General features: G+C 40.2%; 2 protein-coding genes and 1 non-coding gene across 8 annotated transcripts in view; 2 read left to right on the forward strand and 1 right to left on the reverse strand.

The window, feature by feature from the left end:
- The window catches only part of doc2d (double C2-like domains, delta), a 45,650-nt gene extending 31,611 nt beyond the window's left edge, over positions 1-14,039 (forward strand). For 2 of the 5 annotated variants that reach the window (XM_054780485.1, XM_054780482.1), the window contains exon 11: positions 3,712-13,241. In XM_054780485.1, coding sequence (XP_054636460.1) covers positions 3,712-3,851 — 140 coding nt within the window. In that variant the 3' untranslated portion in view covers positions 3,852-13,241. Of the gene's footprint in view, positions 1-3,711; positions 13,242-13,369 lie in introns of those variants that run through there. The other 3 variants (XR_008570794.1, XM_054780483.1, XM_054780481.1) reach the window with 3 other exon arrangements.
- On the reverse strand, positions 2,046-2,118 carry trnak-uuu (transfer RNA lysine (anticodon UUU)). The gene has a single exon. It is a non-coding gene; the product is annotated as a tRNA-Lys (tRNA).
- A 2,641-nt stretch (positions 14,040-16,680) lies between the features above and the next one.
- On the forward strand, positions 16,681-23,392 carry tmem134 (transmembrane protein 134). 2 transcript variants are annotated; one of them, XR_008570686.1, is made up of 10 exons: positions 16,681-16,892; positions 17,211-17,464; positions 18,912-18,979; positions 20,351-20,437; positions 20,507-20,583; positions 22,449-22,493; positions 22,704-22,741; positions 22,886-22,933; positions 23,016-23,069; positions 23,130-23,222. XR_008570686.1 is itself a non-coding variant. In XM_054779215.1 (8 exons), exons 2-8 carry the CDS (start codon positions 17,255-17,257, stop codon positions 23,210-23,212), a joined length of 624 nt encoding a protein of 207 aa, XP_054635190.1. In that variant the 5' UTR covers positions 16,681-16,892; positions 17,211-17,254; the 3' UTR covers positions 23,213-23,392. The 2 variants fall into 2 exon arrangements, 1 of the variants encoding a protein (XP_054635190.1); XM_054779215.1 differs by lacking the exons at positions 22,704-22,741; positions 22,886-22,933 and having other exon boundaries at positions 23,130-23,392.
- Positions 23,393-23,394: the final 2 nt, after the last annotated feature.

The raw sequence follows: 23,394 nt of genomic DNA on the forward strand, positions 1-23,394 counted from the left end.
AATGATTATGCAAAGGACAATGCAGCCGAAGCCAAGGCAACATATTAAAGGGATAGTCTGGATTTTTTTGACATGAAGTTTTAACCCCAGCGACTACCTGGAACTACGTTCTTCATCACCGAAATCCGACCAGAACTGGAAGTAGGGAACCAAGTGGGGGTTAAGGTGCTGTTGATGGACTACACTGCGGATGGGGATGTCATGCAACTTCATGTCAAAAAATCCGAACAATCCATTTAAAAAGGTTTCAGTAATGGGCACATTTTCCAATTAATCATTAAATAGTTTCACAAACAAAATTGCAGAAAACACACAGTTGTATAGTGGAGTTCAGGACGTGGAACAGCTTTTTCCAAGTGTTTCTACATAACTAGCAACTCTAAGTGAAAGAATAACTTTTGTTATAGATGTGGGCATATTACCACTGACTTAGTTTATCTGTAATCTGAATAATAAAGATGAAAGTTGCATTTCTGTGTGTCGTGTGAGACTATGTCTGTTCACCATTTAGTCTTTGCCACGGAAACACGACAGCGAATCATGAGGGGAGCATAAAATCAGCTGACTGATGTCGTATGACATCTACAAAGTCAAGTTTGGACGTGGGTAACACATGCGATCGACCCACACTACCTTAGGCGTAATGGGCACCCCGTTCTTGGAAAATAATGGTTTCAAATTGATGAATTAATGATTAATCGATCATCCAATTAATAGACTATTTTGGTATTCGATTAATTATGATTTGATTTAATAATATAAATATCTTCTGATTTTCAGCCTCATAAATGTCAATATTTTTTAATTTCCTTTGTCATCAATGAAAACAGACCCATTTATTATCTTTGTGTTTTGGGCAAAACAAGATATTCACACACATGAGCTTTGACTTTGCAAAACAGTGATCAATATTTTTGCCTCTTTTCTGATATGCTGCGGACCAAACCACTGACCGTTGTCCCGATTACTCGATAAATCGAAACAACAAGCTTCAGATTTATCGACTAAAAAAATAATCGTTAGTTGCAGCCCTAGAATCATTGAATACATTGATCGGGAACCTTTTTGGCTAAAAGAACCATGAAAGCCACATATTTTAAAATGTATTTCCGTGAGAGCCATATAATATTTTTTTACGTTGAACACAACTAAATGTGCGCATTTTTAAGCAAGACCAACAATTTTAGAATTTAATAAGTCTCTGAATTTATTTTTTTTTAATAACGTTGCAATACTGAAGCTAAACCAATAATAAATGAAATACTTCTTACAATTAATGCGACTTCTGGTGCCGCATCATTTTGCACCGTATTCCTTGTCTTTATTTCTTTTTGCCATGTTCTTTGTCAAAAACTTTAAAGAATTAGCTAGTTGGCTATTTAATCAAAGGAGGGAAGTTTACTTCTTGACCCGGTGTCTGACCTGGAAAATATCAGAAGGACAGCCAAAGCCAATGCCACCTGCATTGCGGTAGAAAATGGATGGATGAATTAAAATGCATTAAAAAAAAGTTTTATATTTTGAACCTTATTTTAAAACAGTGATTTCTATAATGTTTTACTTTAAAATGTCAGCAAAAAAATGTAAATAAATACATATATCATGTCAAGGAATGTCTGCGAGCTAGATGCAGTCATCAAAAGAGCCACATCTGGCTTGTAGGTTCCCTACACCTGATCTAATACATGAGCTGAGGTCATCCATGCTTTTGTGCTTGCACCTTAAATTGCAACTTTGCGTCTTGTTTTTATTCTTGACTTTATCAGGCCCAAACCTAAGGCTATGCTCAAACGAACGCAGGTCCTGTCCACAAGATTGTCCACAAGCAAAATGACTTTCTAGAAAACACCCGCCATGATTTTCAGCATGTCTACTGAGAACCCCGTGTTATCTATTGTTTTTAGGATGTCTCAGCATGTGCTGGTAGTATCTCCTTTCGTCAGCATTTTTGATGTATGTTTTGTTGACGTTCAGGTCAAGTGTGACATTCCAATAGCCAAGTTCTTCACTGATCTGGAAGGAAACTGACAGAAACAAAAGAGGCTCGCCTGAACAGGGACTTGAACCCTGGACCCTCAGATTAAAAGTCTGATGCTCTACCGACTGAGCTATCCAGGCTCCCTGTGAGGTCTTCCTGTTATGATATCCTCTGTTGTCAGGACCCCATGCGCCCTGAAAAAAACATGACTTTCTGGAGCTCATGTGGAGTTCTATGTCTTTTTCTCTCTCATCATAGAATTAAAAAAAAAATCGCTTCATTTTTGCCTATGACGTAACCAAAGTTAGCTTAACCACTTTGAAAAAAATATTTTTTCTTTTTTCTCAAACTACTGGCACTTGCCAGGGGAGGCCTCCTTTATACTTCATAACCGTTGGTGTAGACTTGTGCTCTGATTTATTTATCTGTATAAACTACTGTATGAGTTGCTGGCACCAGCATCACTCAAGCATGAATAAATACACGAACAGATCTGCCAGCCTTCAAGACATTTTAGTTCCCCCGCCGCTCCCACCGCTTCTGACGCCCCACTATCTCAGAACTGCTGAGAAGACACATTTACATGACTTGAAAATGGGGTTTTGAAAAAGGACTAAACTTAAGAAATGATTGGTTTTGCACTATTGCCACAGTCCAAGTTGAAAACTTGGGGTTTTTTACTTGCCCTAAGTTTAAGGCAAACGTTCTTGTGAGGTTTGAAGCTACTGCAAAAAGATGATCCTCTTCATCAAGACAGATGACTCATAGAGATAAGAGCCCAGAATAGTTGCATGTATAATGTGTTCCTAATTAAATCGCTAAGAGAGGCGAATGCTATGTGAATTCAGGTCCGGTGACGCATTACATGGATAGATGAACATTGGTCAGTCACGATGGAGCAGAAAAAAATCTCTGACTTTTCCCATAAAGATGGCAGCATACAAAATTTGTTTTTAAGATGGGGAAGAACTAAGGCGACTAGACTAACCAATGCCTGGTTAATTAGTCAACGACGAGGGGGAGGTCTACAGCTGCGTTGTCGACACTCTGTGCTTTTGAAGTTACTGCTATTGGAGCAGTGGGAGTGAAGTGTTAAACCCAAGAGGTTTCGTGAGGAGCAAAGCTCGTGCGCACCTGCGCCTCTTGCTACCTGAGTGTCAAACTTAACTTCGTCATGTCGCAGATCCTCTTCCTCCTCTGCATCGCACGTCAGTGCTGGGTTGTTGCGAGAGTAGCCTGCGGGCTCCAGGAACATCTGCCCATCTTCGTTCATGGTTGGCGGGATTGTTTTGGGCCATTGTTCTATGGAATTCTATCTATTGCAATGCAAGGGAAAGGCGACAGAATGTATACAGGCAACAACAAAGAGCATTTTTACAGCTCCCGGCAGCAAAGTTCATCCCTAAACTGAGTCGCGGCTCAACAAACCTTGCTTGCTTGCGGTTGTCATTTTGTACAGTGCCATTAAAAGGCAGCATCGCCATAATACTATTTTATGACATTTCACGCTCCTTTAACTGTGCAATGGCAGCCAGGAGTAAGGCGGCATCAGAACCCCCCGGTGCCTCTCTTGCAGTCTGTCTCTTCTGTCACCTGGCTCATTTCCTGCATATCTGTCACCTCCCACCCATCATCCTCAATAGCTTATCCCCCATTCACGAAACAAACATCTTTCACCCCGGGCGCCGTCCAATTCCCGTCTTGACTCCCTCTGTTTGGACCTGTGGTTCCAGGTGGCGTCGAGCTGGGCATCAATGCGAGCGGACAGAGACTCAGACACTGGTTCGAGTGTCTCAAAAACAAAGGGAAGAAAGTGGAATACTGGCATACGCTCACACAGCAAGGAGCCCCCAGCAGTGACAAACCGGACTAGACGTTGACGCACACACACAACACACACACACACACACACACACACACACATTTATCCCCCTAAAAGAGATCAAGAGAAAAGAATAAAACATGCAATAACACCAATGCGTTGAAGATGAAATGCATCATTTAATGCATATTATTCTTAACTGATATCCATACTGACATCAGTGATGTTAATAAGGTGTGGTGTTTATTTCTTTATTTACTTTTGAAGGTAGACCAAACTATCCTCATATGTGTAACAAAGGGATGCACGCAAAGTTGTCCTTTTAGACCTTGTGGAAGTCACTCGTCGTCCAAACTAATCAAGAAGTGCATGAAGGAGGCCAACATCCGCGTACTGCGACTCTATTGTCAATACAACAATGTTAACTTGTTGTGCTCAGCCATTGTTACATAATGATATAAAGCACAAAGTGATCATGTCAGTGTTTTTAACTCTTTGTCTGTCTTTCATTGTCTTTGTGACTGACTCGGTCATCTGCGTATGCGTGTGGGTGTGCGTCTCAAGCAGGCAGTGGGAATTTGAGTGCCTCGATTGCATCTGTTTTCACATTGTGTCCCATTACGAGTATCACAACTGAACTTCGAGAAGCACAGTGCATACGGGTGTGTGTGTGTGTGTGTGTGTGTGTGTGACAGGAAACAAAAAAATGGCAAGAAAGCAGTGTCGCAGAGAAACACTCTAGCTGCAGTGGCATGTTTGTTCCTGGATGGAAGACAGCGACACACTGTCAGCTATGTGTTGTATCATTGCCTCGCAGTCATACATACACGTACCGGCCACAACATTGGCTACACATTCACAATCTCCGATACAAGAGCTGTTTCGAGACTCGTCGATGCGTCACACTGAGCGTTGTTTCAAATTCCAAATTTTTTAAAAACTCCCTTGTATTGGCTGTCTTTAGATTTTGTACTGAATGAAGAGGGTGGTCATAGTTGACAGTATCTCACAAAAGTGAGGACATCCCTCACATTCCAGCAACCATTTTATCATATTGTCTATAAATATAATATTTTGTAATAATGGCTGTGTGTTGAGTCATTGTCAGGGGATAGTACACTAAAAGTACACTGCCATGCAAGCTATACATGGACTACTCTAAAGCAGTGGGTCTCAACTGGTGTATTAAGTGGTGACCTACTTTTATAGAGGTTTGTTATTTTATAACAATATTACTAAAATAATACATTTATACTTTAATAAAGTAATTTTACTAATTAACTAAAAGTTAGTTTTAACTACTGTAAAATAAATTAACAAGCTAATTTATTTTTAGTTCAAAACAGCCTTCAATACGTAATAACAAAAATAAAAATACATTAAATTACATGTGTATAATTTATTCCGAGGAGGAACGTCAATGACAAAAAAAATGTATGCTGTAAATTAATACAGTCAAACCTGTCTTAGCGGCCACCTTTATAGAACGGCCACCTGCCTATAGCGGCCACTGAAAAATCCCCCGCAGCAAATTTGCATGTTGTAGACCCTGTGTATAGCAGTCACCTGTCAAACATGGCCAGCGGCCACCCATTTTGTCTCCCTTGGTCAATATCTGACAGCATATAGCGACCAAATTACCGACTCAAGTAGAAGCTTCATGCACGAAAAAGTTTTGTTTTTTAAGCAATGAAGCCGTCGTGTGTACAGTAGACTTTAATTACTGAGTCCTAGCTCAGTCACAATCATTCACAAGATCCACACAAACTGTCAGTTGTTCCACATAAAAAAAAAGCCGTCTTCTTTGGAGCTTGTTGCAGACAGTGACACCGTTTATTTCCTGGTGTGAGACAATGTGCACTGGTCAATACTGTAATGCCCCTTGTTGTGAGGAAGGAGAGACTCACGTCGCCGATGCACTTTAATCACTTTACTGTATTAACAGTTGTTTATTAACCTAGTAGTTCCTTACAACTTTTATCCGCAGTCCCACAGTGCCCTCTACTGGTCAACATGTAACTGTATAATTATATGTATCTGCAAACAAAACAAGCTTCTAATCACAGACATGGTAATATGGAGCACAAATTCAAAATGGCCGCCAACTTGTCTATAACGGCCACCTGCCTATAGCGGCCACTTTTGCCGTTTCCCTTTAGTGGCTGCTACAGACAGGTTTGACTGTAGTTGATTAATATGCTAATCAAAAAAATATTTGTATTTCAAAATGAAAAAAAGCCACCAGTTGAGAAACTGCTGTAAAGCATATCCAAGCTTAATTTCTCTGATCTTGACCTTTGAGAAGATGACTACAAATGGTTGCTGAAATGTGAGGGGTGTGCTCACTTTTGTAAGATCCTGTATGCCTTCATACCTTAGTGCATTCACGTTGCTGCATACGCATGGTCGTGTTCCTTCAACTGTGCAATATCAATCAATAAATGATGCAACTTTTATTTCATGCAGGCTAGTAATTTATCAATTTCAGAATGGGTCTTGTCACTTGATTTATGAGAAAAGGGTTGCTTACAGCTCCGGCATACAATGCCCTTGAACAGGGTGAAATCAACATCTACCATCATTTATGTCATCACATATTTTCATAATACTGTTGAATATCAGGTTTCTTTACATACTCTTTAAGTGGCAAAGATGATATGCAAAGTCTGTGTATATAAATAAGCCAGAAAAGAAATCATCCCCAGCTGTTACACAAGTTAAGTACATGTACTGTTTGTGTGCATGTGGGCTGTATGTCCTGAGAGGATATCGTTTATCACCACAGCTCTAACCGGGCTCTGGTCCATGCGCACACGCCCACAGTGGGAGTTTTCAGTCCAATCGATCCGTCGAGTCCTTCGACAACCTTGTGACTGTTTCGTTGTTGGCCACACAATGAAAAAGGGCTCCGGTATCAATAAAAGCTGTGAACACTATTAAAACAGTTAGTTAGTTTCTCTACTTTCTCTATGCATCAAAGCCTCTCAGTATGACAGCAGTGAGATCATCAGCACCAAATTGACATGGTTGTGATGCTTTTTCAACACGCTCGCATGCTTGGCTTTACATGCAATGTAGCTGCACGCTTAGCAATAATCATCAGCTTGAATAGTGGCGTGTGTGCTCATGTACATGCCATTCATCCTGCCATCACTCTTGTTTGTCTGTGCAGGCTGCCGTTCAGGATATATGTACACTATTGTCACTTGTCGCCCATGAATGGTTCCAAGTGTTGATGATGCAGGCAGGGCTGAAGGAGGGAATGATGTATTCAACGTCACAATCACACAGTGTGACTGGCATCATGTGGTCATGTTGTGTCACTACTTCTCAAAATAAACGGAGCCGTTTCAGTGCTTGTCTGCCCTTCCCTTGAAAATTCCCAGTACTGCCAGTATAACATTTACTAGTGAGTTGTCCATGCAACAGTCTGCATATAGTATGCAATTCACTATTTGATGCAAGGTAACACAATAAATATGCTACATGCAGTCTCACTGTAATTGTAATTGTAACATTCCAAAATCAAAGGCTTAAAAAATATATATATATATGTATATATATATATATATATATATACAGTACATTTACTGTGAAATCTGCCAACAAGAAAATAAAGTGGAAATGGAATCAATATGTGGAAAAATAATTTGTGTTTGAATTTCTGTCATCACAAAAATATTTTGTTTTTGTAATTCCCACAGACTCCCTGCAGTGATACTAAGGGACATGTCATTGAACACAGTGTTGCTCACCTTCTTCACTGGAACAGGGAGGGGTAAAGCTATGGGGAGCCAGGGCTGCTGATGACTAATTTATTGTTATATCTAGTAAATGGGGGAGGGACAACAGATTTAATAATACCGTATTTTCGTGACCATAAGGCGCACCGTATTATTGGGCGCAGGCAGTCAAACATACGGGCGCTCAAGAGTCAGTCAGGTTTTTGTCTTTGGGCAGATTAAGAACAGATCTCTCATACAGTTTTTCAAACCCACTGGAAATCACGGAAGGACATCGCTCAACACAACAGTCTCAGTCATGGTGCACAACTAAAAACATCACACAGCAACGCAGCAGATAGACAAAAACAGACAAGACACTACCGCTATTTGTGCAGAACAATAACTGACAACTATGTAGCTCAAACATGTAACTTTAAGAGCATTTGCACCAAAACACTACCGCAAAGCACGCTGGGGAACACAACGTGCTCCCAGCGAACCTACAATACACTAGCATGCATGCACACTAAAACATACGCTGGCATGCATGCACGCTAAAACATACGCTGGCATGCACGTTATCGTATGTTTTTTAAAAGGCAGCTGGAGCAAAACTGAGTTGGGTTGCACTTTATTGAAGTATTTAACAATGTGCTCACTTTATTTTTGATCAATCCTCATCCACAAATCCATCAAAGTCCTCACCTTCTGTATTCGAAATGAACAGCGGGGCAAGTTCTCCATCAAACACGCCAGGTTCCCTCTCGTCATTGTCAGAGTCAGTCTCGTTGCCGTGCGGCTCCTCAGAAATGATGCCGGCTTTTGCGAAAGCTCGAACAACAATGCAAGCACACACGTTAGCCCAAGCATCCACAATCCATTCACAAATTGTTGCGTAACTCGCACGGCGCTGCCTCCCGGTCTTAGTAAAGCTGTGTTCGCCATCTGTCATCCAACGCTCCCACGCTGCTCGCAACTTCACTTTGAACGGCCTGTTTACACTGATGTCCAGCGGTTGGAGTTCCTTCGTCAAGCCTCCCGGAATGATGGCAAGCTCCGAGTTCATTTGCTGCACTTGGTTTTTTTACAGCGGCTGTGAGATAAGCGCGCATGGAGTCACAGATCAACAGGGACGGTGACGCGTGGAAAAAAAACATCCGGTGTCTTTTTGTATACATCACTCAGCCACTCAGCCACTCAGCCACTCCACGTCCGTCCAGCCCATTTGATTGGTCTTAACGATGACTCCAGCTGGAAACTTTTCTTGAGGCAGCGTCTTCCTTTTAAAAATCACCACAGGTGGCAGTTTGTGTCCATTACCATGGCAACCAAGCACAACAGTAAAAGCCAACTTCTCGTGTATCGCTACCGTGCTGGTCCCCTTCTCTACAGTGTGGTTCACCGGGATGTCGAAAGTGAGCGGCATGTCGTCCATGTTGCTGATGTGGTTGGGCTGGATGTGTTTGTCGGCAATTTTTTTTACTGCACTAGGAGTTGCTGCGCCACGGTAGTCTTTGCCCGAATGGATAGATGGCGCTGTTTTGTTGATGTTGAATTCTCTTGCGGCTGCTCGATTCCCATGTTCCTCCGTAACTGATGGCTTGCAGTTTAAACTGTGCTTCATAAGCTTGTCTCTTTGTAGGTGCCATTTTCGAGGGTCCTTAGCCAAACCGATGTTGTTTTGCACAATGCACTATGTACTACCTACCGGGGGAGTGCCTTTAGCATCCTCTTTCACGCCCACCCTTCCCCCTTTAACGTCCGCATGCTGTCCTCAGTCACGTCCGCCTTTCGTCCATATAAGCAGCGTGTTGGCAGGAAATGCTTCCAGTCAGTCAAGCGGAGCGCTCATCAAAGTCGCACAACAACATTAACAGATTTTGGCATGATGCACACATAAGGCGCACTGCATTATAAGGCGCCCCGTTCATTTTGGAGAAAGTTTAAGACTTTTAAGTGCGCCTTATGATCGTGAAAATACGGTGCATGCTAAACATTTACCTGTGCTGATTAAATGTTATTTAAAAGGGAGTGAGATGGGGGACAGTTCAGGGGACATTGTTTTAATTTGTTCCACCAGGCGCCGCAGTGTCCCTGATCTTCTCCTACATGTTACAGGTCATACATGGTACTGGACCAAAGCAGCAGGGTCTAAAGACTGCTATCACCTGTCCCACAACCAGGGGTGGATTGGCCAAAATTGGGTCTATGGACACCAGTTTATGTATTTATTGTTGGCCTTAGAATGTTACACTATACTGTATTATATGGCAATAGATGCACTAGGGACCAATTGGAAAATGGCCGTTGAAGAAGCCTGTTTCTCTGTAGACCGCCCACAAGCTCATTGGCTCTGCCGAATTTTGCTAACGTGTGATTAGCCGTCCCCGCTGTCAGTCAATGAGCGGGTGGATTTGCACAACAGTGTTTTATTAGTTGGCTGGAGTCTGCCCGGATATGTTAGCTAGACGGTTTTTAATATCAGAGGTTTCATTTAAATGACATTTACATCTGTGCCTGTGTGCACATGCTTGTGTATGTGTGTACTTTTGTTTGTCCCCCCCCTTTTATGAAGCCCTTACGTGATACTTTCATCAAAGGATGCCACATTGCACACCTCCAAGCTTGCAAGCCACATGGTGTAATGCAGGGGTCACCAACGTTTTTTCTTGTGAGAGCTACTTTTAGAAAACGAAAATGGCCACGAGCTACTCATTTTTGTAGAAATGATTTATTTAGACGTTATTTCAACCCAAACAGATCAAATATGCTTGTTTTACCAAAATATTCACAAAATGCTGGTATCCACAACTCACATTTTATGTTTCAGAATACTTTTCTTTCTAGTGTTCTCACATTATTAACTGAAAACCTGAATGAAAAGCAGGCCTGCGGGCGCCCCATGTGGTCGTGGGGGGCTACCTGGTGCCCACAGGCACCACGTTGGTGACCCCTGGTGTAATGTGATGTGTTTTGAGGTTTTGAGCACGTACATCTACTATTTTTACAATGACTTTCTACTGTAATGACATCCCCCTCAATCATGCCACCTGCAGAGTTGAAGCGTTTCAAGTGTCAACATGCACCTTTTTAGTGCCCATAGTTCAATTTGCATCAGGACATTGGCGTAACAATTTAAAAAATATGTATACTTTACATATTTTTCCAGTCAATGTTTATGGTTTACTGTCCTAAACACTACTGTTACAATCCTGTCCATACATTACAATGAGCTGTACTGTCTGTTCTAAAATCGAGATGTTTTTGTTCATTTTTTAGATGGTTATATTATTGGTTTCCAATAATAGTCAAAGTTCTCATTGCATGCAGACTCTTTTTTTTTTTTTGGACATGATCTTGTTCAAACCCATTCCACACTATTCCTCTACTTTTCATGTCCCCATTTGTGATAGGTGACAGGCCCTGTACACAAGCTCTCCTGTGGACATGATCTCACCAGAGAACCCAGCAGCCCAGTGAACCCACCCATAAATGATTTCACTCTCATTTATTAATTCACGGCTACAGTACGTATCTGGAATAAAAAGTCCAAGCCCAAATTTTTGTCCCAGTCCACCCCTGCTGATAACCTCACCACCTTCAGGATTGACTACCAAAAAAGGCTGATCAGAAGATACTGGTTGGTTTTAAGTGATGCTTGTAACAGACAAACATTGTAAATATAAAAATACTGTAAATATGCAATTTGCAATGAAAACTCCAGACGGCTCGCTGCCGTCAGCATGATCTGATTGGTGAAGGATGATTTTCGAGGAGCACGAGCACACGAGACAATATAGACAGAAGAGATGCAAATAGTTACATACATTATAACACCTGTTGACCAAACTGACACCTGTTCAATTCACCAACAAACCCAAATGGTCCCTTTTGGTCACCCACCAAGGTGATCCACACAGCTATTGCCCCAGGTCGTCCACCTGTGACTAGCAATTGACACTTGTGTGTGATTGTTGGTTTTACAGCCGCCAGTCTCTTTCATGATTGACATGATTTGTCCACACATTGGGTGGGGATATCGAGTGCATGATATCGGTGTTTTAAGTCCTGCTCATTTAGTGCACATTTGCGCTAAATGGGGGAGGAAAAGCTGTTATAAATATTTTACATAACTTTTCAGTGCACTTAACTGACTAGAGGCAAACACACTCGATGTGTTATTGAATTGAAGTGTTTTGCTGGAACAACTTTTAAGTTTTAATTGAATCACATATGCCTTTTTGAGTTTTAACAGTGCAGTTTGTTTGATTAGACCTCACATTTTAGTCTTTTCTGCTAAAATACAGGTGGTAAAAAAGTAAAAAAAACATTTTTGTAATTGTATAACAAGTCTGAACAAATCAGATAACAAATGAAGAAAATACAAATGCAATATAGAGTGAAATTTTTACTTTAAACAATATTATTAGTTACACAGGCTTACGTAGTTATCTATTGTAGTTAACATTTTGTACAACTTATGTCATGGGTCTGATTCAACCCCTCTGTAAATGACATATGTACAAACCTTCCATAAATTGTTGTAACCGAGCGGTTGAGGATTCCCAATAATGTTGGAAGAGTGACGCGTGTACCTACGGAGCCCCGGAGGGGACATGGAGAAAAAAAAATATGATGGGTAAAAAAAAAAAAAAAGAACTAACTTTTGCTTTCCCTCGCAGAACTTTTGCGAGATAACGCAAAACTTTTGCAAGATAACGCAATACTGTTTTGCGTTCCCTCGCAAAACTTTTGCGAGATAACGCAAAACTGTTTTGCGAGGGAACGCAATACTGTTTAAGAGCATTGCACTTCCATGTACATATACTTCCGTGCTCAGAACGGAAACAAAACATACACGACAATGGAGTGGGACAAGTTTATTGAGTTTTATTTTGAGTTGGGCCTAAAATACAAAGATATTAAAACAGTGCTTAGCAGTAAGCATGGGTTCGAGGTAAGTCAAAGACACCTAAAAAGAATCTGCAGCGAAAGAGGGCTGTCTCGTCGCAAAGCGTATACAGATGTAGCGGTCCTGGTTGATTTCATCAAGTACCAACTGCAATACTCCGGACAACTTCACGGGTATAGATAGATGTACGCGAAATGCAGAGAAAGTGGACTACGGGTGAGGAGAGAGGAACTGGATCCGAGAGGAGTCGCATTCAGGCAAGCAAGGCGCTTACGACGACGGAGGTACTTTTCCAAAGGGCCGAACTTCATCTGGCACCTGGACTCATATGATAAACTGAAGCCATATGGCTTCTGTATCAACGGGAGCATTGACGGGTTCTCCAGAAAGATTATCTGGATCAACACGTACACCACAAACAGTGACCCTAAACTGATTGGAGGCTATTACATCGAAGCAGTTCAACGTTTGGGGGGCTGCCCACGAATTGTGAGGGGTGATCCAGGCACTGAGAATGGCCGTGTAAGAGACTTTCAGCGGTTACTCGTCCCTATTCCTCCAAACGGTACCGTTGACAGTTACTTGGAGGGAGCCAGTACCGCCAACCAAAGAATTGAATCTTGTTGGGGTTTTCTACGCAGACAGTGTGTGGAGTTTTGGTTATCTTTGTTTGCAGACCTCAGAGATAATGGATTATATGACGGCGGGTTTCTGGACAAGGCAATCCTTCAGTTTTGTTGCATGGGACTCATCCAGGTGAGTGTTATTATAGTGTTTTTGTATGTATGTGTGTGTGTGCGTGGGTATGTTGGTTACAGAGACCCCTATGGGGTAAATCACTACACTGAAGTCTGCTTAATTGTTTTTAAGTATATGAGTTTTATATATATTCATATATATATCTTTATGTTCATTTTTATTTGTTTTAATAGGATGAGTTGGATGACACTGCACAGGTTTGGAATACACACACCATCAAACTGTCAAAAAACATCAACGTCCCCAGTGGTCGGCCCAATGTGATGCATACATTACCTCAACTCTATGGGACCAGAGACTTCCTTTCCCCCGTTGATGATGCAGTCCAACTGTGCAAAGATGAATGCGTCTTTCGCCTGTCAATACCATGTGATCCAGATGTGTATAAACTGTGCCTTATCTTTATGGCAGAGTCCCATCTGACTCCACCAGCTGATCCATATCAGGCGGTGAGTTTGTACATGCATCTTAGACAGGTCATCACTGAGTCTCTATAAGTCAAAATGCCAATCCAGACCATAACTCCTCCGATTGACCTCATGACCTCTAAATGCTCCCCTTCTGAGTGTGCACCTGCATCTGCAGTATGTGTGTTGCCTTTAATTTGAAAACTGCTTGACAAAACTAATGTATCTTCTATCTGTGATAAACGGCAGATAAATGTCTTCTTATTTTGTAAGAATTACAAATTCATTTCATGTTTTCATCACACAAAATAAGATTACTGCCACGAACAAGTTGAAAAACATTTATTGGAAGTTGACTAGAAACAACACAAATGCCTTATATTCTTGTATAACTATTTTGGTAACTGTTGTGGTACTGCATTCTTTATTCTGTATGAAATCCTGGCCTGCAACACTGAATAAATGTAAATTATTCCTAATCTGTATGGTTTGTTCATAAAGATCAATTGGGAACATCACTGTCGCTTCATGGTAAATTCACACACATTCTATAAAAGTACCTGTGATGTGACAAGGTAATAACACAGTGACACTGTCACAGTGACAAGTGACAGTTAACATAATGGAAATATTACATAATCATTCTGAGGGGCAATGGGCTTTATACACAGCCCCACTACTTCCTGATACTAAAACAGCTCCTTTATTTTCTGTCATTCATTACTGGATACTTTAATTAATCCAGGTGTGCCTGATACTTATTGTGACCAATATGGTCAGGAAGTATTATGCCTTTTGCAGATACTAGGTGTCATAGTTAGAAATTCGTGTTTTTAGGCTACACTTCACAGACAAAATCAGCTTGCACATTGCACATGCCAAATATTAACTGGTATCTCAACATCTTAAAAATTGTCATTTATATGAATACCCAACCACCTTAACAGCAAATATGAATAAACAATTCTACTACTGATAAATAATTCCGTACCCCGAAAATGATGGAAATTAAAGCTGCAGTCATCTTCCAAGTATTTAAATAATGAAAAATGTGAAAACTTGTATAGTATGGCACCATCATATAATAGAATTATAGACTGCTCCCCACACATTTAAATGGTGTTTCAAACAAAACAACTGAAAAAGATAAAAATATGCCTACATAAATAAAATATAATCAACCATATAATAAGGAGGCCTCTTACGCTTATGCCTGATCAAGACTGCTTAAGTTCAAATGATGTCCATATCTACGTAGTTACTGGAGAGGATGTTGTCAAACTGTGCGGAATTCAGGGAAAGAACTGTATGTTGTTGGTACTTCAAGTGTTGCTCCACATGAGCAACAGGCCTTCTGTTGAGCCCAGTTTCAGCATTAAAGTGAATCATAGTTTTGTCAACACATATGACAGAGGACCCAGTACAGAAGCGAAGGAACTTCTCTGCTTTGGTTTGCTCAGCATTTTTTACATAACGCTGGAGATGGTTAAAGGTTGCCTGCTCTCTCTGAGAGAGAATCACATTTGTTGTTTCCAGGAGTTGTGAGACTCTTTTGCCTGTGGCCTTCTTGGAGTCATACAGAGACAATACACTTGGCTTGTCGAAAAGTTTGGGCCATACATGTGACGTGGGTATGGAGAAACAATCAATTATGTATTTTGGCTCTTGCAGAATGGCTTTGTGAGCCATTGTTTCTATGGCAGCCTTCATGCCTTCCAATGAAGGTAGGAAATGAGAGCCCATCCTTGTAAGAAGGTCGAGCAGGTCCTCATCATCACCTTCCTCCCTTGTGCCCTGGAGAGCCTTCTCAACAGCTGACCTCTCAATAGGAGATAAGTAATTGAAAAATGATGCCATCAAGATGTCAGCATCAACACTGTCAATTCCATGAATGCAGGCAAAAATGAAAGCCACTGATAGCCTCACTGGCATGACACCATGGTCTGTCAAGCCCTTCACCCAAATACGCCCAACTGCTTGGCATTCGGCCTCGCCAAAATCTGGCCTCAGCCGTGGAACTTGCTCCATTTCCCCTTCACACTGTTCAAGAAATTGCTCCCAGAATGCAGGGTAAACTTCCCTTGACACTCCAGCATCATCAACAGCTTTTTCATTTACAAAATCCATTTTTAAAGTCAAATTCAGGATGCTGCTGTCCATGAATACAGCCAAAAGATCTTCAACAACCTTTATCTTGCAAATTGAAGTACGTTGTGAAGATTGTGGATTTCCTAGGTGGCTGGATGAAGATGATGAAGAAATGAATGAATTAATTTATATGTATGTTTATATATACAGTATATATACATGTGTGTAGAAATCCATTATACTGCAAAAATATGACCTACATGTAATGTCAATAAAAACCTGAGCAGCAGTATGAAACTTTTTCCTTCTTTGACTTTTTCCTGAATTTACACCTTACACCTTACACCTTACGCAATACTATTTCGCGTTCCCTCGCAAAACTTTTGCGAGATAACGCAATACTGTTTTGCGTTCCCTCGCAAAACTTGCGAGATAGGTATGAATGTGAGTGTGAATGGTTGTTTGTCTATATGTGCCCTGCGATTGGCTGGCGACCAGTCCAGGGTGTACCCCGCCTGTCGCCCGAAGTCAGCTGGGATAGGCTCCAGCATACCCCCGTGACCCTAATGAGGAAGAAGCGGTATAGAAAATGGATGGATGGATAGATGTGAAAGAGTTTTTATTGTGTGGAAACTAAATGAGGAATTCTATATTTGTTTATCATTATTAGAGTTGGTGCTGTAAATGTTTCAATCAAGGATATATTTTTATTTTTTTAATTTAGTAACTACTCAAGAAAAATACACAATTTGGGACAAGAACTTCCTTTTGAAGTATAGAAATCTTAGAAGACTGCTTACTATTTTATTATATTAACCATTTTAAAATAGCAGCGTCACTTTAATGTTGCAAACTAAAATAACAACGCACTGCTAATTTTCTTGTACCTTTTTAATTGCGAAGAAAGACAAAAAATCAATGCGGCGACGATCGACAAATCGACACTCGATTGAGGGAACTTCCGGCAATCCGGACCACTGGGCGTAATCAGGCATGCGCAATCGATAGCCATCTGCGAGGAAAAAACGGGAAAGGAGAGCGACACGAAAGTTTGGCAAACGCGTTAATTGCTATCAGAAAAAGATTTTAAATAGTTTTAAGGACCTTCCGGTAGTGTTGGTAGATATTGAAGAGATATGTGAGCCGTGTGTCAAACATGGTGGAGTCCAGCTGAGCGAAGAAAAAGATTGTTTTGAAGACAGTAAGTTTTCCTCTTGGTCATCTGATCTACAAGCGGAAACAAAAGCTAGGATCAGCGTAGTTTAGCATTCCTCTTTGTTCTAAAGTAGTTACTTTATGACTCCAAACTGACGAGAGCTACAACTTTTTCATATGCGAGCCATGGGTTGAGCTTGTCATTTCAGCTAGTTTGCTATATTAACAAATTCATTTAAAAGGCAATTTTGCTTCATTTTAATGGTGTTCCTGATTGTATTCTCATACGTGCTAACTTGAAAAATGGAGTCGTATGATGAACGTGAAGGACAACGATGACATTTTATGTATTTTATATCCCCAGTGAGCCTCAAACCACTACATATCAGCGTGTAAGAGGCAATCACCATGTCAACGCAGTTCACCATTGATGATGCCTTTGTGCTGGATGGCGATGAGGAGGGTACCATGTCTGACGTAGAGACGGCGGAAAGGAAGGGTCGGGACAGAGACGGAGAACTGACATTCGGGCCACTGACTTTCTCCAAACCTCAGCCTCAGCCTCATCCCTCGCCGGCTTTGTCCGCCTCGCCTGAGCATAGCAACCTGAAGTATCAGGTAGACCTGCTGTCAAAGTGCAGCAATACCTTAATGCACCTGAACTGACTTAGAAGTTTTCGGATTTTCGCGTGAAATTTAAGGATGAGCCTAAAATGTGCTATGTTAACCGTCTCTAAACTTTTGAATGCACATGTCCAGCTGTTCAAGGTTTCTGCACTTTTTGTCCTGCTTCAATTAGAATTGGTTTTTAAACAGTCCTCTTCATCATGCTGTTCACATATTGACATCATGAGACCAAGACCACTCCTAATAACTGATCACATTTCAAAACAAATGTCACTTGTTGCGACTTTTGTTCAGGTCCTTCTCAGATAACAGCAGGCTGTGCAAAAAGAACTGAAAGATTGAACAGTTGGACATGCGCTTTCAAAGGTTTAGACTTGGACTTAGACAGACTTTATTGATCCACAAGGGAAATTGCTTGGTTACAGTTACAGCTCAATTGCAGAAAAAAAGACAAACACTCTTAAATAAAATGCAATGCAGTATGAATAAAAAATAATCAAACAAAAAGAATATAAGGTAAACAAGATTTTGCATATTTACAAATAGTGGGTAAAAATAGTAAAATAATAAGAAAATAATAGTTAAAAAAGTGAATCCTGGTAAGTTTACACTTTATACAAGGGAGGACAGACAGTATAGCGCAATGTTGTGGAGGTAAAATTAAGTTAATCTGTAAAAGATTATACAGTTATCCCTGATTTATTGCAGTTCATTAGTTCCAGTTCCTTATTTATAAATGGAATATTTTTGTAGTTATGGCATATAAAGCCTATTTACAACCTTCTAAATATGGATTTTAACATTATTAGAGCCCTCTAGACATGAACTAATACCCCTATAGTCACCTTTACACTTGTATTACCCAATGTAGGTGGCATAATAAGATTAAATGAGACTGGCGCTCGTGTGTGTTGATATATATGTGCTCCCAAGGGGAGATGAGTGGCAGGTGGACAGGAAGTGACGTTGGGTTGCAGAATTGAGTTTTAGCTTGGCATGAGATTTTATTATTAGGAATTTTTTTATTAGGGATTATTGTGCCGATAATAATTCAAACCCGCAATAAAAGCCTAGTGTTCCGGCGATCAAATCTGGTGTTTTTGTGTTGGAAACATTATTGAATGCTATACATTTGTATTTTATTTCATTTCGCCATTTTTATTAGTGAAAATGCTTTATCTGGGCAAAAAATACATAAAATTTGCTTAAATATGCATATTTTTGGACTAATAATAAACCATATTCAACCACAAAACAGCATGATTAATTAATTAATATATTTTTTTAAACCCGTGATCGAGTGAAGCCACGAAATTCGAACTGCGATGTGGTGAGGTACTACTGTTGCGCATTTTGTGTTCATCCTGAAATTTCACGCGGAAGCCAAATATACCAACATTTTTGTGAGTAGTGTGTATTCTTTTTGTTCCTTTTTTAGAATCTGGAAAATGAAGACCCCCTTGGAAACAGTGGCAACTCCTCTTTTAATAACTTCTTCAAAATCAGGTTAGTTCAAGCCACATTTACAGTTGAACCCCAGAAGCACAATCCAGTACAGATTTGGAAACTTTTTTTTCTGTAGGAAATAATGCAAGTAGAAGTAAAACTGTTGCCATCCTAAATACGGATGCTGACAGGAATTTGGTATCATTATGGCATCGATGCGTACATAAAGTGTAGTAACCACGGTGGAAAAAAGTAGCTGTCGGTGCCTCATTTTGGCACCAACACCAACACCGCACACACATTTCGCTCCTAGCCCTGTCCACAACAACACACTTCCTCAGCGGAATTCTGACCAAACAAAAGTTGAACATGAAATTGTTTTTCTGTGATAATTAAGTTTGTTGTGGATTTTTTTTCATATTGGTGAATGTATTACTTATTTTTTTATATTATTGAAGTATTTGAATTATTATTCTGTTCAACTTGAATGTCACAAAATTCTGTAAAAATAAAAAAGACATTGGTTTTGGACAAAATGTACATGTTTTTCCTTTTTAAAAGTACCGATTCCGGCACCGTCTGATCACCGGCACTGTTTCCAACGTATCGATTTGGTACCAGTATCGGATCAAATTTAAACACTACCCATCCCTAATGATAAAGCCTTTAAGAATCGTACAGGCAAGTAACATTTTAGCATTCTTAACTATCATACAAGTGTATAAATAAGTTAACCTCTGTATAGGTTATCTTATGAACAACAAACCTGGTTTACGAGTGACAGGTGCATCACAAAGAGGGAAATTTGAGGAAAAAAGTCTCCGTTCTCCGTTCTGTTGCTGTGTGAGCAAGCTTTTAATCATTCAGTAAGCTTAAAAACAACAAAGTGCAGACTTGATGACGACTGACAGATCCATAGTGTAATAGAGTACAGTATATGGAAGTGGAGAGGGACGTTTACCGAAGGTAGTGGACTTAATGCATTGCACTTCCTTTCATTCGTAACTGTCATACAAGTCTGAAAATAAGTCAGTCTACCGTGAATTGTGTAGTTAAGTTACAGAGGGCGATTTCTGCACGTGCTTGGGAGTGGCGTCTTTTCAGTTCACATGAAAACTAAATGCACTTGACTTGTCTGTTGTGTCACTTTAGCCACATTGCACTGAGCAACCACATGTACCATCTTCCTACGTCACAATAAGTTCCATTCCAGGTTCTATGGTCTCATCACACTTTACACAAGCACTTGCAGGGTTAATCCTTGAGATACCCACTAAGCTGAAGTCTCAAACGTTTTGCATAACAGGTTTTGTGGACTTTAGCACCATAGTTTTGCTGGGATTGGGCAATTGTGCAACTTAAGTTTGATTCCACTGTTTTTGTCCTTTCTTTACACCACGCCCCCCTCAATTGAATGCCCTGTTTCCACAGCGATCCCTCCACTCTATCTTACTGCAGCTCTCAGTGGTCCTTCAGCACCTTGAGTTCCGTCACGCAGCTGTCAGCACACTGCTGCGGGTAAGACAACACTCACACAAGCATACACATATGAAGACACTCAGTGACATACGTTACATGGTTGGCCAGGTGGGTGTCGCATCCGCTTGTGAAGAAAAACAGAAAAGTTGTTCTCGCTTCCTTCCTTCTGCTGATCACTGGAGTTGGTGAGTTTTCTGCACAAACTTCAAAATGTCTATGGAGAAGAAGCAGCTACTCACCTAGCTATTTGACCATACAGTAGCTCCCAAAAGTCAGTGAAACTTGGATATACTTTAGAGTAGTCAGTGTACAGCTTGCATAGCAGTATTGTAAATTTTGATGTGGCCCAGTTTCCCAAAGGAGGGGATCATGCTTCACAATGGTCACAGTACATGTTGGAAGTCATGTTTTTTTCAATGACCCGCCGCTCCTCCCTTACGGGCAGCACTTGTGCAGCCCAAGACCATGCCTTGACTGTAGGCAAGACACAGCTATCTCGGCACTCACTTGTGTTCCCAACTATTTAGACCAAAGGCGTCCAAACTTTTTCCACCTAGGGCCGCATACTGAAAGATCAAAGGATACGGGGGCCACTTTACATTTTGTAAACCAACACATGTCGATATGCAAAGCCGTTTTTTTATATTAAAGAAAAAAACAGCCTGCATCTCAGCTTTGTGTTCGGTGTTTGGTAACAAACTGTATTATGAGTATGAAACTTTTCTTTTTATACTACTAATTTTTTAACAAATATTTAAACTTTCTTCTTGTACCTTTTGTACATGCTTCTACATTGTGTCTTTATTCTTACAATATTCTAACTTATCGTAATACAGTGTTCCCTCGCTCTATCGCCGTTCACCTTTCACGGGCTCGCTGTTTTGTGGATTGTTTTGTGTGCAATTTTAGTGCTTTTTCTAGGCCGAGCCTGGCCCTTTAAGAAGAATTGCATCGTGGGAATTTGAGTGAGTGTCTCTCTCTTCCCTCGTTTGCAAGTTTCTCGCCGACAAAACCCACAAGGTTGACGAAACATTGTGCGCCCAAAAGGCAGAGGAGGATGCTAGCCATCACACAAAAGGTTGGACTTCTGGACATGCTGAAGGAATGTAGAAGTTACGCGACTGTAAGGCACCATTACAGAATAAATTCATCGTTGGTCGGAGGAGGAGGGCTGCAACAGGAAGAGTACTGCAGCAATATGTTTTAACAAGGATGAAAAAACACAGCGGAACGGTGCCAGGCCGAAAATGCACAGTCAGAGGAGTGAAATACGTGTGAGTCACTTAGTCACAATAATTCCATGTGTCCAACCTCGTAGCTTGAGAATTAAAATTCACAAACAAATGTTTGAACTTTTTTGATTGTTTAAACAAGAGAGAAATACAAAAATGCCTGTCTGAGAAGTGTATACTGAGGGGTTTTGCAGCCTTAAAACATATATAATAATTGTATAAAAAAATATATATATTTGGCTACTTTGCAGATTTCACTAATTGGGGGCAATAAATGAGGCCGCAATAAATATATAATAACTTTTGTATAATAGTAACTTTTACCCAATATAATTTTCCTAAAATTGCAACTTAGCCATTGTTGTGTGTGTTTCCCAGAATATTATGACTTTTTAAAAAATGGCATATTTTAGTCTTTAATATTTCAACTTTATGCTATTTTTTCTCTCAATATTACGACTTTATTGTCCTAATATTTGTGCTTATACTAATAAAAATAACTGTGCTTTTTTTCTATATCTGCTGTTGTTTTTTATATATTTGTTTAATTGTATTTTACAATGTGCTGAGGGCCTGATTTATACAGTAATACTGCTATACAAGCTGTACACTGAATATTCTAACGTATATCCAACTTTCTTAAGTATTGTCCCTTGCGGAGATATACTGTAACAAAAATGCTTGCTGAAATGTGAGTGTCACACTCACGTTTGTGTAATATTATACTGCATACTTTATAACAATGGTGTACTCCCCTATATAACTACTGTTTACCATTCTTGACTGACGGCTGATTTTCATTTGTACTTCCTTTATAGCGCTTATTTTCACTGGTGTTGTCATACATCTCAATCCAAATGCAGGTGAGAAAAACAATCAACAACGGACATAATAGCAAATGTTGGAGTAGAATAGAACAGATAAACTTTACAGTCTGTCCCAAAGGTGATGAAAATTCTACTCGGATGAAGAAAAAAATGCAATTAAACGTGGATTAAGAGTCATTAAAACAAGCATTAAAGTGGAAGTAGTTTAACAAAGAAGGCAATGACTGTTTATTATGTTTTTTGCAGAGGGAATCAATGCTTGTTTATAGACATTTTCGAAGCTGGTGAGACTTTGTGATGTTTACTTAATGAGAGTTACAAAAACATGTTTTTTTGTATTATAAATGTTTAAAAATGAGTCTTAAGGTTCGTGTTTATCATCAAATAATATGAGAAACTAATGGTGTGGAAAATATGTATATGTATAGTGTGACTTGCAGCGCAACGGAGCCAGACTGCCACCTGCTGGATAAATGGTGCATACCACCATTCATAGCTACCGTAACACAGAGTTTATACAAAATAAATGATATTTTTGTTGTATCTTTGTCCTCACAGGTGTTTCAAGTGCTATTTTCTTTATCCCTGGATTTCTTCTCTTCATCCCTGGAGGTAAATAAATCAATCTCAGCATTAGTTATGCAGATAATAACTTTATTGCACTCCCTCCAGTGTATCATGTGATCTACATCAGCTGTGCTGTCCGTGGACGAAGAGGCTTCAAATTGTTCTACTTGCCTTATTTTGAAAAATAATCACCAAACACTACATTTAACACATTTGTCTGTTGTCAGTGCAACCGACATACAGTATTGCTGTTTTTATGACCACTGTCAAGTCAACCACTCAGTCCCTTTGGCTGTCCCTACTACATGAACTTACCTGTGTACGTCCATGGACATATTTTAGATGTTTTTGTGCTATGTGAATACTGACT

This window comes from Dunckerocampus dactyliophorus, chromosome 6 (assembly GCF_027744805.1).
Source record: "Dunckerocampus dactyliophorus isolate RoL2022-P2 chromosome 6, RoL_Ddac_1.1, whole genome shotgun sequence".
NCBI lineage: Eukaryota > Metazoa > Chordata > Actinopteri > Syngnathiformes > Syngnathidae > Dunckerocampus > Dunckerocampus dactyliophorus.

What these genes read in the sequence shown, in the direction of transcription:
- tmem134 (XM_054779215.1), top strand. Translation starts at nt 17,255, where the DNA reads ATGTCAACGCAGTTCACCATTGATGATGCCTTTGTGCTGGATGGCGAT. An exon ending in TCTGCTGATCACTGGAGTTG is followed by an intron (nt 20,584 to 22,448) that starts GTGAGTTTTCTG and finishes CTTCCTTTATAG; the next exon opens with CGCTTATTTTCACTGGTGTT. An exon ending in ACATCTCAATCCAAATGCAG is followed by an intron (nt 22,494 to 23,015) that starts GTGAGAAAAACA and finishes TTGTCCTCACAG; the next exon opens with GTGTTTCAAGTGCTATTTTC.